At 36.2% G+C, this 17,914-nt stretch overlaps 1 protein-coding gene across 1 annotated transcript in view; it reads right to left on the reverse strand.

Annotated features, from left to right (window-relative positions):
* LOC107661928 (uncharacterized) overlaps nt 1–8,934 on the reverse strand; it is a 13,676-nt gene extending 4,742 nt beyond the window's left edge. Inside the window, exons 1-6 of the mRNA XM_016451724.1 lie at nt 8,892–8,934; nt 8,522–8,557; nt 7,666–7,936; nt 5,513–5,658; nt 4,874–5,153; nt 4,632–4,771 (exon numbers count right to left, since the gene is read on the reverse strand). Of these exons, the coding sequence (XP_016307210.1) occupies nt 4,632–4,771; nt 4,874–5,153; nt 5,513–5,658; nt 7,666–7,936; nt 8,522–8,557; nt 8,892–8,934 (916 nt within the window). The remainder of the gene's footprint in view (nt 1–4,631; nt 4,772–4,873; nt 5,154–5,512; nt 5,659–7,665; nt 7,937–8,521; nt 8,558–8,891) is intronic.
* Nucleotides 8,935–17,914: the final 8,980 nt, after the last annotated feature.

A 17,914-nucleotide genomic window follows, 5' to 3' on the forward strand; every position in this document is an offset into this window, starting at 1 on the left:
ATAGTCGAATGGACGTAAGTGAATTCCTTTTTGAGACTTATTGACTGTGAGCGATTATTCTGAACTCGTCAGCTGTGCATGGGCACCAACGAACTGGGCCCCAACGTTAAAGTACGCGTACCTTTGTGACCGTGTTACCGATTCATATCAAATGTGCATACGGGACTAAAAGAGACCTTATAAATTGTGAATCACGTTTTTTTTTTTTCTTTCTTACAAATGTGTAATCTGAATTCTTGTTGTGGTTTTGGTATTGCTTCTGAAGTGTTCAACTTTAGCAAGGTTTTGAATTCTCTTCTCATGTGTTGATTTGGGGTTAAAAGTTAGGAAAACAAGGTTAAGAAGCTTAGTACCAGAGACAAAGAACAATTCTGAGACTCAGAAGGTGGTATACATCTTTTATTTTCTGAAAACCACTGATCTGCATACCCTTGGGTAAAGGTTTATTGGTATAATTCTCTATTCTTCATACATTTACATTGTTTATTTTTATTTATTTTTTTTTATATATTTTTTAAGTATATAAAAAATTAACTCAATCTCAAACTCAGTCCAGTATTTCATTGTTTTTTTTTTATAGTAAATTCATTCAACAAAGTTACAAAATTTCTGGGAAAATATAAATAAGAATTGTTTCACATAGTTCAGCTTCACACTAAATGTTGAGTGATTTATTTGTACAAGGGAACAAAGTTCATCTACAATTGTTTTAAATTAGAGGAGAAAAACACAGACCAAATTCACAATTCAACCGCCAGGAACCTAGGCTTCTTGCTTAAGAAACATTTCAATGAACCCCCAGGGTTAAGAAAAGGGTTACATTAGGCATTGTCTAATTATGCACTAATTTATATAATTTTCACAAATCTAAACACTGGATAAAATTATGTTCGAAATACTTTTTTCTGACATATTAGAGTGAGAGGTTTTTACAGAGGGGATTTTAAATATCTATTTATATACACTTCAGATATCAGAAAATACTGTCTACAGGAAAGAAAAAAAAAATCCACCCTGTTTTTAAGGAATAAAATCTGTGTGAACGAACTCCTGCAAAACCCTTCAGAAAACAGATGAAAATAAAGCTGTAAAGTTTGGTGTATGTAAGTGCTGCTGAAGTAGAGAAACAAACTCGCAGCCTTTCAAGATGTGTATTGAAATAGAAATCTACAGACACAAATAAAGTGCAATAAAATAAACTGTTAAATGCACTGTAAAAAAATAAATAATAATAATAATCTGTATAATTTACAGTAAATAAATTGCAGCTGTGGTTGCCAGAATTTTACCATAAAAAATGGTAGCAACACTTTTGGTTTTAAAAATTTTACTTAAATTTACATTAAAAAAAAACATATTTCATTAACTGATATAATGTTAATATACCAACCTCCTGAAGTTCTGAAATCTGTTTTGTACCTTTGTACTACACTGTGCACCTTATATACTAATATTTTCTGTTTTTGGTGATTATCATTGTCATTCACACAAATATTAAGCACCATCATGAAAACACATGAAACTAAAATAATGCAATAAACATGCATTTAACAACATTATATGCAACATACAACCCTAATGAACATAACAATTTACAGTAAATAAATTGCAGCTGTGGTTGCCAGAATTTTACCATGAAAAATGGTAGCAACATTTTTGGTTTTAAAAATTTTACTTAAATTTACATAAAAAAAAAACATATTTCATTAACTGATATAATGTTAATATACCAACCTCCTGAAGTTCTGAAATCTGTTTTGTACCTTTGTACTACACTGTGCACCTTATATACTAATATTTTCTGTTTTTGGTGATTATCATTGTCATTCACACAAATATTAAGCACCATCATGAAAACACATGAAACTAAAATAATGCAATAAACATGCATTTAACAACATTATATGCAACATACAACCCTAATGAACATAACTGATACAGTTATTTCAATGAAAAATCATCAAATGTGAAATGTAACGCAGGGAATTCTGGTAATGTCAATTTACATTTTTTTTTTCACTGTAAATTATATGTTCCTTTTCACTTCCAAAAACTGTATTTAACCGTAAAATTACATGAAATGTCCATTACAGTTTTTCATCGTATGTAGTAAGGGAGATCTTACCGTAACCAATTAATAGGTTTTTACTGTAGCATTTTGAGAGCTTTTTACCGTTAAAATCATTATTATTTTTTACAGTGTGTGTATTTTTAGATGTTTTCTTTCCACTAGTCTGAAACAATGCTTCATGAAAAGCCTGTTTTTGCCTGTAGTGTCTTGCCTTAAGGTACAATATACAATGCTGTCAAATAGTAACTCCTTTAGACACTTATGCTCCGTTTAATTTGTTTGTTTTACTCTCACTAGGAATTTAGGATCTGGGCTTGTAAGACTTATAATGACTTTTTGAGACATCACTGACTGTTCAAACTGTTCAACCAGCCAAACCAGAATGCATGCATGCAGATAATTATAATTGTTAAAACACTTATTTGTTTATTTTTCCAATGTTGTCTAGTTGAATCTCATATAACTTAAAATTTAGTGAAATTGGTAAATTATGAGTTAAAATAATGGATAAAACATGCTGCTGATGACATCTAGTGGTTAGAAATGTTATCATTCCAAACATCATTGTATGTTAATTAATAGCTAAAAATTTCAGCACCACAATAGCTGAAAAAGAAGAAAATGTAACGAAGTAAATGAAAATAGTAAACTGCAATAAAAAAACAAACACTTGAAATAAAATAATGATGTTAACTGAAATAAAACATAAAAACATTCAAATCTAAAAATAATATTAATATAAGTATTGCATAAAAATATATAAATTTCACTTAAATAACATTGCCCCCACATTGTCAAGTACTTGTACTTTATACAATACAAATGGCTTCAAAGCAGCAATCAGGAATCAGTAGTTTCAATTTTCACATGCAACTTTATTGTGATCAACATTGAGGAATGGAGAAAATTCCAGTATGTAAATAAAGAGCATCAAAGCTGATCTGAAGAGAGTTTCGGTTCCCCGATCATCATATCTTTCTTCACGTCAGAAATCCCTCGTTCTGCCAGAGCAGGCTGAAGCTGAAATGAGCAGATATCTTAAAACTGCTGATTGATTTCAGATTTCTGTACGTTCCCCTCTCTCACCTGTGACAGGAGCTGGAGGTTCGGACAGACTCAAACTTAAGGTTCATCTTCACAAGAGTCTTCTTGGAAAAAAGGACCTAAAAGGGCACACGAGTGTGAACATACAGAGAAGAGAAAAGCAAACGCTTAATGCAAATAATAAAAACATAAAATGCATCGAGTCTACAATATCTGCAGCAGTTTGTTGCAAACGCATCTGTCACTTAAAGGAGACATATTATGCCCCTTTTTACAATACGTAATATGAGTCTCAGGTGTCCCCAGAATGTGTCTGTGAAGTTTCAGCTCAAAATACCCCGCAGATCATTTATTATATAATTTTGAAAATGCCTATTTTGAGTGGAAGCTCTTTTTCACGCTGTTTTTCGTGCATGTCTCTTTAAATGCAAATGAGCTGCTGCTCCCCGCCCCCTTTTCCAGAATAGAGCTGCGCCTTTACAGCTCATACCTGCTAAAAACATCTGTTGTGGTTCTGATTATCATGTTTATCGCGCTGAAATCATGCATTTTAAACCATATGAGTTTAAACTTTTGATATACGGGTTTATGAGCGCACACGCACAGAAAGCGGCTGTCACAGCATGTGAGTACTAAACTAAGTTCTCATTCACACACAAGTTTACCATGTGAGTACTAAACTAAGTTGTCATTCACACACAAGTTTACATTAAAAACACACATGAGTTACAAAAACAGTCGGTTATGTCTGTGAAGGTAAACAGCTGGGAAATAAATCTTTTTATTTATTTATTTAGTTTATTTTAGATCTGTGTGGCAGCAGCAATATACAGTAAATAAATCAATAAATGCACTGCTCTGTTGTCTCCTCTGAGGCTGGGACTGTAAACAGTGTTCTGTGCTCGTCTGTGCAGCCAAACACAGAACAGTTAGCATGCTTTGCTCAAACTTTCTCCATGGCATTAGAGCTGGTACACCGTTGTCGCTTGCAAAATCAAATGACGGTGCCGTGGGTGGAAACTTACAGATTAAGGGGCGGTAATATTATAATGAGATCCCTTTGCCACGTCACCAAGGGAGCGAAATCTGGCGCGCTCGTTTTCTCAGACTCTTGCAGAAAAAGGCTTACCAAAACAAAGTTACTGGCTTAATCTTTTTCACGTTTCCTTGGTTGGTGGGGACCTGCTTATAGCACTTAAAACCTGGAAAAGTCAGATTTTCATGATATGTCACCTTTAAGATTAAACAGATGCAGTGAGAGGTTGTGTAGTGATCCTCAAAAATCATGAACAAAACTACACAAAGTAAAACAAAACAAAAATACCTAGATGACATTAAATACAGGTTCACCTGCAATAGTCAAGCACAAATGTGTTTTATGCAGTAAATTATTGAAAGCTGAGCGCATGCAACTGTTGAAGTTTCACATGTTCAAAAACCATAAATATCCAAATTTCAACTATAGCGAAGGCGTTAATAGTTTCCCAAAACACTAAATCTGCCTGTTTGATCACACCTTCTTCATAGACCTCCACCTCACACAGAGTAAGAATCCTTGAATTTCCAGGAATGAAGAGATTCACATATCGACCCTCCATATTGTTACATGTGTAAGTGGAGGAAACACCAGCTGGAAGGCTAGAAATCACAGCGCATCTAAAGAGAGACGGAGAAAACCTCATTTAGACTTCTAGTCTTTCTTCATATGCGATTTCAGGGTTTCTTTATGGATTTTAAGCCACTGAAAGAGGGTCTCACGTGGGATTGTTGTTGCCGTTGTTCTCCAAAGAGTTTCCGATGCGAATCTCCGTTCCGTTTATTCTCTCTGGACAGCAGTCTGGTATGTTTGTGATGACAACTCTACTTACTCTGTAAATATAACCCAGATCCACCCTCCACCATGGGTTAGTCTGAATATCGGTTGAAGAACACGCTGACCATGAATTTGTGAAGCCAGGATTGAAATCAATGGCCTGATGAGCAAACCAGTAGCCATCGGTTGACGACTGTATGACAGTTCTTCCTGTTGCCAAATTACCTGTAAGAAATGGTTGTAGTCAGCTTATTTTATTCACTTTGAATGTTTTTGAGGAGGTTTACTTAGGAATGCATTTCTATCAGATCTGTAAGAACGGGTTGAGTCCTGACAAAGTCATTTTTAAGGACTATCTTTTCATGAGGCCTTGTCATGTGACACACAACAGCACAGTGAAGCCTCGTGTTCCAGGAGGACCGATATTTCGACTGGGCCTTCTTTGGTCTAGTGCCCTGGAAAGTGCGTTAATCCGTCCCTAGTCTTCTGTTCAAATAGCCTTCTAAAAGTTTCTATTTCAGGCCGGTCCAGTCAAATTCACCTGGAAAGGGTTTAGACCTGGTTGTTAAGCAGCTCTGAATTACCTGGAAAAATCACATAGACTGCCACTTCACAGAAAGTAACAGTCTTTGAAGTTCCAGGAATATTCACAATCACATAGCGCCCCTCCATCCCAGGGCACGAGAAGCTGTAGGTTGCTCCTGCTGGAATAGAAGAAACTACAGCACATCTGGAGGAAAAAAAAAAGAAAAAAAGTGAGTTTCTGTGATTTTGTTGCTCATTATTAGTATGACTCTTCACTTGTATTTTCTTCTCTTATCGCTGAATGCATTTAATATGTTACATAATATACATCGTGTTGTAAGAGAAAGAGTTAATCATATGTTTTACACTATTTTTATTATTTATTATTATCATTATTATTAAGCAGCTAAACATATGTGCAATTATTTGTCATGACAGGGAAGTGTTAATTTTTAATACAAATATATAAAACACCTTGTTTTGTCTGACATCTGGGCATTGTCATACTGTGTTTTATCATAATATCATGTAAAATAACTTAACTATTACTACAACAAGAATAGCAATGTACAGTGAAAGAATTGCAGCATTTAAACAATATTTTAACACAAAAATTCATGTTTCTATTTATCTATTAGTCTGCATTGCTTGAACATCTGTTTAGAGAAATTATATTTTTCTCCCATTCGAAAATGAATCCTGCATTCATGAGGGATGTATGTGTCACTCCTGAAACTTAGGGTATATGGCCGTTAGCAGCACAAAAAAAACTTTTATTCCAATTCTGAAAGGATTATATTTAGCCTAGAAAGTGCAGATAGTCATTGCTTTAAAAAGGTGTACACTACTCGTGATCTCACAAAGCTCTTTTATAATCAATGAACCTCTTATTTACATCGTGTTACAGTGAGAGGATTCGCAAGCGTGCAGGAAAAAAAATAAAAAATCCGGCGTTTAGAGGTGAGTGAAGGCAATGGCCAATCACAGGTGTTCAGGAAATCAACAGATGTCTGTGATTGGCTACATTGCTCAGCGCTACGAAAACACGTTGCAAATAGAATCTCTCGGCGATTTCCAGAGCCCAAACACAAATGTACGGAGCCCCTAAAAGGACATGGTAGTGGAAAAAAATCTTTTTTTTCAAATGTTTTGCGTTCCCTCACAAAACTTTTGCGTTCCCTCGAGAAACTTTGTGTTCTCCCGCAAAACTTTTGCGTTCTCTCGCAAAACCAGTTGAGTTCGGACAAACTCTTCCTGTTTACTTTGCAGCTTGCAGTGGTTCATACAGCTCTGTATGTTCACAATGGAGCGGTTCATAGAGTTTTATTTTGAATTTGGACTCAAGTATAAAGCAATACAGTCAGTGGTTAGTTCAAGGAACGGTCATTCTAAAATGCTTAATGTGGCTTAATGTTTTAAAACAGTGACATTGGAGGACCAAATTCTTGCAAGTTTTGCGAGAGTGCAACTTTTTTCCTACCACCCCAAATTTTTTCCACCACGTCCCTTTAAGGGCTCCATACAAATGCGCACTGGAGCCTTTACTAAATCTGTTTGGCCAATATGGATGTATGGAAAATGGATGTGTGGCTTGAGAGGGTGAGAAAAGTGTCAATTGCGTGAGAGTTGGCGGATCTGCGGTAATGTGATCACTGGAGGCGAATTGCTAAGCGAATTGCCTGTGTGACATGAGCTGCCATTTTAGAAAGATATAACATCAACTGTCTGATCATTAGGTAGGTAAACCAGTGTTTCCTCCACCGATCATTGCCATGCAAAAAGAAAAAAAATAACAATTTAACTGATCTTTGAATGTGAGTTTTACAGTCTTTATTGAATGTGATGGAGTAAAAAAGCCATGCACTGTGAAATAATAGCGTGAAAGTCTTTGTATTGCAATAAACATAGCCTACAACATGACCAACAAACAAATGACTCTTATGATCTGCTTCTTTTTAGTTAAAAACACACGAGCCTAGTCTGATTCGGGAACAAATGACTTGTAAAAAAAGACGAGAGTGACCAGTTGGAATCAGTAAGACAAATCCTTCACTGAATCAACATCCCACTCACTAACTGAACTGCAAATCCCACTATTAACATAGTCTAAACACCTGCAAATAGTCAGTATATGAAGCACACACACACACAGACATATGTATGCATGAAGATACCAAAAATCTGCATATAAGAATATATCAGAGAGACTCACACTGGGTTGCTGAAAACATCTGAAGAATCGTTTCCAATCCGAATCTCTGCCCCATCTATCCAGTTTACACAGCAGATTAATCTGTTAGTGATGGTCACTCTGTTCACACTGTATGTCTTCTTCAGATCCAGCTTCCACCACGGGTCACTTTGTTCTTCTGTACGAGTACAGATGTTGTTCAACCCATCGAGAGCGTTTTGGGCACTCCAGTCATGATTTAAGCCGTAAAATGTTGTCGACTGAACGGCTGTTCCCCAACTTGCTATGTTCACTGGAATACGTTCAAGAGAAAACCTTACTTACAATTATAATATGTGACCCTGCAGCACAAAAGCAGTCTTAAGTCGCTGGGGTATATTTGTAGCAATAGCCAACAATACATTGTATGGGTCAAAATTATACATTTTTCTTTTATGCCAAAAATCATTAGGATATTAAGTAAAGATCATGTTCCATGAAGATATTTTGTACATTTCCTACTGTAAATATATCAAAACTTAATTTTTGATTAGTAATATACATTGCTAAGAACTTAATTTGAACAACTTTAAAGATGATTTTCTCAATATTTAGATTTTTTTGCTCCCTCAGATTCCAGATTTTCAAATAGTTGTATCTCAGCCAATTATTGTCCTATCCTAACAAACCATACATCAATGGAAAGCTCATTTGTTCAGCTTTCAGATGATGCATAAATCTCAATTTTGAAAAATGTACCCTTATGACTGGTTTTGTGCTCCAGGGTCACAAATACGTATAGCCCTGCTTGGCTATTGGCCATGTGTCTGAAAATATTTCACAGCAGCACAAACTCCCTAACAACAGATGTAGTAGTGTTTAATTCACAAAATCTCACCTTCACTTTCTGCTTTCTTCTGAACTGAGAAAAATCCTTGAAATGAGAAACAGAATAATGCTCATTATAAAAATTTAAAAAAGCAACTTAAATGGATTGTTCTTATGAGCATAAGCATATATATATATATATATATATATAAATAATATTTGGGTAAAATTGAGTATAATCTCTAAAATCATGTATAGTGTCTTATATAATTTAGCTTCTCAAGTCAAATTATTTTGTTTAAGGGTGTCTAGCTAACATGAACCAACAACAACACATTCAATTATAGTTTAGGGTCTTCTGTGTTTATTAAGTGCTTCTCTGTCTGAAAGATGAAGCTGAAAACAGTCTGTAGGTCATTAAGATACAAGACATATCTTACCCAGTAAAGACAACAGACCCTTGTAGAAAACTCTCATGTTCATTTCAGGCGATTCGTGATTCTTTCTGCTTTTGTTTGAGGAGGTTTGAATGAATGTTGTTCCTGGGAGAAATATATATGTTCAAGTTACATCAGAGTCACATGATCCTAGCTCTCCTCCCACTTTCCTTTCGGTCTGGAGCTGGAAAAAAATGTGTTTACACACACACACAAATAAATAAATAAATAATAATTATTATTATTTTCTTAAACATATTTTAGCAACAAAACAAGTGAACACCTTTTCACTGAAAATAATGATAATATGTAACTTCAGTTTAGTGATTTATGATATCAAAATGTCAGTGCTATTAAAATTGTACATTATCTCTTTGGCAGACACTTTTCTGTAAAGCAAGTCAAAGAATGAATCATTCATGTTGACATGCTTACATTGAATATCAGGTGTTAACAACAATAGCAAAATCCACCGAACTGGATTGGTTTGTCCCTCAGTTTTCTTTCAGGAGAGGTGACAATTTTCCTGAACTACATTAAGATTTGTATTCACTTTTGTATTTAAATTCAGTGGCAGCAAATTGTACTTAAACTCTGTTGTTATTCCGTGTCGTTCTATTCTGTATGACCCAGTGTTGGGCAGTAGCGCATTACTTAGTAACGCGTCACTGTAATTTGATTACTTTTTTAGTAACAGAGTAACTGAATTGTAGACATTATGAGAATCATCATGCATATATATTCATTGTGTCATAAACTGTCGATGAACTGAGATGTCATCTTTTTAGAGATTATAAAAGCAGCGCTATTTGCTGGCATTCTGCCATTCCAAACCATGCACGCAGCAGCCTAGGCTTGCTTTAGTTACAAGTAACAGTGTTTTTTGAAAGTTGATGCTTTAATAACAAATATTTATCGGGAGCGTTTATGCTGGGATTTCATGTAAATTTCATGGATGTACTCACAGAAAAAAGTAACTAGTAATGTAACTAATTACTTGTGAAATAAAGTAACGTGATTACTTTTAAAAGGAGTGATCAGTAATTTAATTACATTTTCAGAGTAACTTGCCCAACACTGGTATGATCTTCTTTCAGTGAAGCACCAAGGATGAGTTTTTGAAGTGAATTTTCTTTTAAATAAGGGTGCCACAGAAGTGGTTTATATGACAGTTTTCCTAACCTTTATCTGGCGTAGGCCTACTGCATGTTGTTTCCATCTTGTGTGTTGCACCAGCCATGTTTAAATTGGTCTTTTCTTTCCCATCTTACAGACTTCTCAAGATCAACACACATTTGCATTTTGTTGTTTTATGCATGGGGGCTGCCTGTCAGAGCTTCCACAAACACCGTCCTGCATCTGGTTTCTAGATGACGCAAAACTATCTTTAAAATGTGAATATTCACATTAGGAGTTCATATAGCAATGCAGTAAATCTTTGCCATTTGCATCTGCGTCTACTGCTGTTCACTTCTTAGAATGTCGCTTGTTTTTCTTGTTCACAGCAAGTTTTCTTTGAGTCGTTTGCTTAAAGCATGTTCCAAAAACCATGAATGTAAATGTAAATGTGAATGTAAATGTTCCGAAAGTGTTTATTCAGAAGAGCACGAACATGTGAGGAAGTGCACCACGACTGCATCTGTACTGGCGTCTTGGGGTTTGAAAGCAACCAGGTCATCATCACGTCTTTTACATTTTTTATGTTCAAACTTCACCTACATTAATCTGCCACAAATCCTACTTGCTTACAAATGTCTGCTTAGCGTGGTTAGATCATGCCTCCACACCAGATAATTAAGCCCCGGACGCCAGATCCCATCAGAAAATATCTGATACCAAAACCTGGGTTGCTTCTGTCATACCACGTACCAGCATCAGTTAGGGGAAATGTGTGTCTCTGACTGTTGTATATTATCTACAAGGTATGAACAACATTCAGTTGCAATCACTTGGCATGCTTCACATTGTGATTAGGTACAATTGGATTTTCAAAAAACTCATTGTAAAAACATATTCTTTACCATTTCATATTGCATGTGCTTTTACCTTTTCTAACTTGGACACTTTTGGCCATTTGACATCTTTAGCATCTCTTGGCGTCTCAGCAACAGGGGTTCCGTGCCCTAGTATTTACTCAAGTTGTCCGACAGGTTTATCAATTTGAAACTAGAATTGTCAATTGGAGTGCACCATTCAAAATCAAATCAGATAGTGCTAATGTATATTTATGTTTTTATATGTTTAGAATATCTAAAATTACTAAATTATAATTAATTATATAATAGAATTAATATATTATTATATATATTTTGACATTTGACAAAAGTCTTATGATTTTCATTTCCGTTTCCAAAGTAATTAAATAAGCTGTTTTCAACAACTTTAAAATACATGAAAGTATGGTATTTATTTTATCTTATTTTATTTAGTTTTTTTTTTTTTTTTTAGCTCAAAATGTCTAAAAATTCTTAAATCAAGATACTTTTACTAGATAAGCCAAATGACTTAAGATATTTAGTCCAATGGTGTCTAGAAATATGGTGATGTATACACATTTTCAAGGCCTCTTGTATTTACAACTATGGTTTTTGGTTTTTGGTTTTTTTTTTTTTTTAAACACAGATATTAAAAACTGTTAAGTGCCCATATTTATCCATAAGGCTTTTTTCAGATAAATTTGGACACTGCAACCTCAAAGATGTACATGCATTTTCATTTAGTTTGTGCAGATAATACAAATGTTACATCAGGACATTGTACAGTTTTGTTTTCAATATAATGGTTTCTAAATTTAAAAGAACACACTAGCTGATATGCTTGTGAACTCATATTATTAAATTGATGCGTTGTAGCCAAGTATGGAGTGATCAGCGATATTCAAGATGTTAAAGCCAGTCTGGAATTCACACTAAATAAAGTGGATGGATTGATGATTGGATACAAGGATTTTGAGCTTAAGATAAGGCAGTTTGAAAAGGATATCATCAAATCAAAGGAGGAATTGGATGGATCTCGTCAAACTGGATTATGTCGAAAATCAGACGAGGAGGACAAATATTATAGTGGATGGGATCACTGACGAAAACTGGATGAAATCGGAGGTGAAAGTTCGGGAAATCCTCTCAAGTAAATTGGGACTAGATGACTAAAAAATGGAAAAATATACAGACTATAATGTCTTCAGCCAAGAAGCTAAAGTGTACAACTATTTTTATTAATGAAGGCTTTTCTGAGGCTCTTCAGTTGAGAAGAAAGGAACTACTGCCTAAATTAAGAGCTGCACGTGATTGAGGTGAAAGAGCCATCTCGAAATATGACAAGTTAGTCATCGTGCCCAGAACTGGAAATATTCGAACATAGACTCTGTGCAAATGTAGAATTATTTTGTAACTATTACCATCTCTTTGATCAAGGTTGTCAAAGAAAGGAGTAATTATTGCACATCTAAATATATGTAGCCTAAGGAATAAAACTCGTGAGGTGGCGAGAATATGTGTGTTTCAGATAACGAGACACATCTAGACCCAGCTATGAGTAATCTTGTGCTCATGATTAATGGCTATAAATTGTATAGGAAAGATCTGGATAAATATGGCAGTGGAGCAGCTTTTTATATTAAGGAACATTTGGAGTGATTTTAAGGAAAGACCTAATGAACAGTTATATTGAAGCCATTTGGCTTGAGATTTCTATTCCACATTGCAAACCAATTTTAGTTGGTTGTTGTTATCGGCCTCCTAGTGCTAATGTGCAGTATTTGGATAGCATATGTGAAAATATGGATAGGGTAACAGAAGAAAATAAGGACATATTCTTACTTGGTGCTTTTAATATTGACTGGCTTTCAAAAAACTGCTCATTGACAAAAAAAAGTTAAAATCAATGGCTGATGTTTGTAATCTTACACAGATTCACAGATTACTAAACCGACAAGAATTAGCACGAAGGTTAACAATGTTAGTACTTCTTGTTGCATTGACCTAGCTGACTTTGTTTCTTCAGTAGAACACAAACAGAGATTTTTAACTCAAACCGTTGCAGTCTGTCAGTCATATAATGGAAGTGGATGGGAATCACGGCTTTGAGAGTCAAAAATACATACACAAACAAAACCAAATGAAACCCTACGGCTCGTGACGATACATTGATGTGTAAAGACACGAAACGATCGGTCTGTGCAAGAAACTGAACAGTATTTATATAATTTTTTTACCTCTTATACACCGCAATGTCCAACATTCCATACACAAAGCAATGGTGTCACCAGCATAGAAATATGGTGATGTATACACATTTTCAAGGCCTCTTGTATTTACAACTATGGTTTTTGAAGGAATGTTTTTTTTTTTTTTTAAACACAGATATTAAAAACTGTTAAGTGCCCATATTTATCCATAAGGCTTTTTTCAGATAAATTTGGACACTGCAACCTCAAAGATGTACATGCATTTTCATTTAGTTTGTGCAGATAATACAAATGTTACATCAGGACATTGTACAGTTTTGTTTTCAATATAATGGTTTCTAAATTTAAAAGAACACACTAGCTGATATGCTTGTGAACTCATATTATTAAATTGATGCGTTGTAGCCAAGTATGGAGTGATCAGCGATATTCAAGATGTTAAAGCCAGTCTGGAATTCACACTAAATAAAGTGGATGGATTGATGATTGGATACAAGGATTTTGAGCTTAAGATAAGGCAGTTTGAAAAGGATATCATCAAATCAAAGGAGGAATTGGATGGATCTCGTCAAACTGGATTATGTCGAAAATCAGACGAGGAGGACAAATATTATAGTGGATGGGATCACTGACGAAAACTGGATGAAATCGGAGGTGAAAGTTCGGGAAATCCTCTCAAGTAAATTGGGACTAGATGACTAAAAAATGGAAAAATATACAGACTATAATGTCTTCAGCCAAGAAGCTAAAGTGTACAACTATTTTTATTAATGAAGGCTTTTCTGAGGCTCTTCAGTTGAGAAGAAAGGAACTACTGCCTAAATTAAGAGCTGCACGTGATTGAGGTGAAAGAGCCATCTCGAAATATGACAAGTTAGTCATCGTGCCCAGAACTGGAAATATTCGAACATAGACTCTGTGCAAATGTAGAATTATTTTGTAACTATTACCATCTCTTTGATCAAGGTTGTCAAAGAAAGGAGTAATTATTGCACATCTAAATATATGTAGCCTAAGGAATAAAACTCGTGAGGTGGCGAGAATATGTGTGTTTCAGATAACGAGACACATCTAGACCCAGCTATGAGTAATCTTGTGCTCATGATTAATGGCTATAAATTGTATAGGAAAGATCTGGATAAATATGGCAGTGGAGCAGCTTTTTATATTAAGGAACATTTGGAGTGATTTTAAGGAAAGACCTAATGAACAGTTATATTGAAGCCATTTGGCTTGAGATTTCTATTCCACATTGCAAACCAATTTTAGTTGGTTGTTGTTATCGGCCTCCTAGTGCTAATGTGCAGTATTTGGATAGCATATGTGAAAATATGGATAGGGTAACAGAAGAAAATAAGGACATATTCTTACTTGGTGCTTTTAATATTGACTGGCTTTCAAAAAACTGCTCATTGACAAAAAAAAGTTAAAATCAATGGCTGATGTTTGTAATCTTACACAGATTCACAGATTACTAAACCGACAAGAATTAGCACGAAGGTTAACAATGTTAGTACTTCTTGTTGCATTGACCTAGCTGACTTTGTTTCTTCAGTAGAACACAAACAGAGATTTTTAACTCAAACCGTTGCAGTCTGTCAGTCATATAATGGAAGTGGATGGGAATCACGGCTTTGAGAGTCAAAAATACATACACAAACAAAACCAAATGAAACCCTACGGCTCGTGACGATACATTGATGTGTAAAGACACGAAACGATCGGTCTGTGCAAGAAACTGAACAGTATTTATATAATTTTTTTACCTCTTATACACCGCAATGTCCAACATTCGGCACGTGTACATGCTCTGGCATAGCAGACATAGATATATATACGTAGATGCCTCATTAGTGACTGTTTCTACGGGCCACAGGTATCTACTTATATATATATATATCTATGTTCTTGCACAGACGATCGTTTCGTGTCTTTACACATCAATGTATCGTCATGAGCCGCAGGGTTTAATTTGGTTTTGTTTGTGTATGTATTTTTGACTCTCAAAGCCGTGATTCCCATCCACTTCCATTATATGACTGACAGACTGCAACGGTTCGAGTTAAAAATCTCCGTTTGTGTTCTACTGAAGAAACAAAGTCACCTACATCTTGGATACCCTGGGGGTAAGCAGATAAACATCACATTTTCATTTTCGGGTGAACTATCCCTTTAAAAAAAGGCGGTAAGCTCTCTTTCTGGGGTGAAGTTTCTCGTACAACGACGTAACTCACTGCTTAACCACCGTAGTACAATCAATGCATCGTTGTAGAAACTAACTAGTCACGACTGTTTCCCAAACCAATCGCACCTTTGTTGTTTGAATCACTTTAGCTAACAATATATATAACAATATGGGACAGTCGTTGATGACGTCACGTGCATGTGGTGGAGTAAGTATGATTTGAACCATGCCAATGCAATTTCAATAATGGCAACATAATTTTCAAAGTCTATTCAAAAGAATGTTGTGGTCGATAGTATCAAATGCAGCACTAAGATTTTTGAACGAATCTTTAATGTGACTCGGGAAGAACGAGTCGTCTCGGGGAGTGATTCTTTAGTGGTAGAAATTATATTTATACCATATTTGTAACAGGGATGAAGTATACATGAGACTATATAATGATCTGACCAAAACAGACGCGCCCCTCTCTTCATTGCTCCGCCTCCAAAGTTCTCCCTCCAATCCTAACCGCCATGCTCGGAGTCGGCCTCAAATACCAATCACTGGCATTGCGAGGCACGCACACTAACAAGTACACTAAACAGTAAACACTGCATTCTTTAGCAGTCATCAGCGTGCACTTCTCTCACTAGCTAGCCTCCATTACACACAAAATTCAAGGGTGGATGTCTAATTATCGCAGCAGAAGCGCAACAAAATAATGCTTCACGAAAAATAACACGAAGATGATGAACGAATGACAAGGAAGCACAAAAGAATGAATACGAGCAAGAGTTCATTGTTAGTTGCCAACAGCACAGCAGCTTTAGACAAACAATGACACTCAAAACCAGTGTTACTCACATAGGTTAAAATTAATGTGGTTGTATCACATGCACACTCATGCTCACATACACACACACTCATTCAGACACGCACACAACTGTTGGTGCACACTGAATCTGTCTAGAAAAATTTTTTTTTTTACCTGAGCCGATTCTTAATTGTTGAATAGGACATGCCCAGAATGTCTCCAACTTGGCGAGCAGTAAAGTTGAGGGACAGATATGTCCCGCCTTGGTCGCCCTACAGCACCACTCCTCAGAAAGGGAGACTGATAACTGTGTGCATCCTCTAGAAAAGGGATAGTGAAATTAGGTCATGCCAACATTTATACTTTCTCTTTTGTTAATTATCGCAAATCAATCCACACTGCACTGAGACATTTTTAAAGATGGGGTAAGCGATTTTTCAAAAACGCTTTAGAAAACTGATTCAGGCCGAATAGCAAAACAAACTTGTAGCCAATCAGCAGTAAGGGGCGTGTCTACTCATGATGTGGAGGAGAGAGCGTTCAGTGCACAGAACGGACATTAGCCGAGCCGAGCGACGACAGAAAGATAGAGATGGCAGATAAAAAACAAAAGAGGAAACAAAAAAAGGCTTAAAGGGTTAGTTCACCCAAAAATGAAAATTAGCTTGTGTTTTACTCACCCTCGAAGCATCCTAGGTGTATATGACTTTCTTCTTTCAGACGAATCCAGTCGAAGTTATATAAAAAATTGTCTTTGATCTTTCAAGCTGTTTAATGCCACTAGGCGGGTGTTGCAGTTCAGTTTGTAACAGTCCACAAGTCGTCAAATAAAGCTCATGCATCCATAATAAAACGTGTCTCACACGGCTCCGGGGGATGAATAAAGGCCCCTTGTAGCGAATCCATGAGTTTTTGTAAGAAAAATATCCATATTTCAAACGTAATAAACACTTTTCTCTCACTTCCGCTGACTGTCATCCACTGAAGCAGTTCCGGCGGATGACGTAAGACGTTGGCGCTGCGTGATTAGTGACGAATGCGGAGAGAGAACAAAACAAAACGCCGGTCACGAATTAGAAGTACAAACCGAAGATTTGCAAAGAAAAATGTCGGAGGATTTCGATATAAACCAAGAGGAGACTGGTATTCCTTTTGCTAAAGTAAGGAAACTTTGCTTCCTTTGCTCCTATTAAACAAACTCGTGAGACTAGCCTATCTCAGAGGCGCGCGGCCTGTGCATACGTCATACGCCTTCCGCCGGAACGGATCCGCGAATGATAGATAACGGAAGTGAGAGAAAAGTGTTTGTTACGTTTGAAATATGGATATTTTTCTCACAAAAACTCATGGATTCGCCACAGGGGGCCTTTATTCATCCCCCGGAGCCGTCTGCGGCACATTTTATTATGAATGCGCGAGCTTTATTTGACGACTTGTGGACTGTTCAACTGCAACACCCACAGAGTGCCATTAAGCATATTAAAAATAGTCTTTGATCTTTCAAGCTATCTCCGACTAGAATCATCTGAAAGAAGGAAGTCATATACACCTAGGATGCTTCGAGGGTGAGTAGAACACAAGATAAGGCAAGAAGTAGGACCCGTGTAAATATCGGATCAGCTTTCCAGCGCTGGAGAGAACTCAAGGAGCGGAAGGCCTGCGATCGGACGCCGAGGTTGCTTTGTTTCTTCTCGATAGGCGAGTAACACCTTGTCTGCGCCGCAACAGCTAAAATCATTTGAAATTTGTGTCAATACGTCATGAATAGAACGCAGCAGCAGTTTTCTGTCGGGGATTTGTCGTGTCGTGCCGCACCGCATCCAGTGTAGACCATAGATATGGATATACAGTATATCTAC

This window comes from Sinocyclocheilus anshuiensis, unplaced genomic scaffold, assembly GCF_001515605.1.
Source record: "Sinocyclocheilus anshuiensis isolate Anshui unplaced genomic scaffold, SAMN03320099.WGS_v1.1 scaffold1040, whole genome shotgun sequence".
Classification (NCBI taxonomy): Eukaryota; Metazoa; Chordata; class Actinopteri; order Cypriniformes; family Cyprinidae; genus Sinocyclocheilus; species Sinocyclocheilus anshuiensis.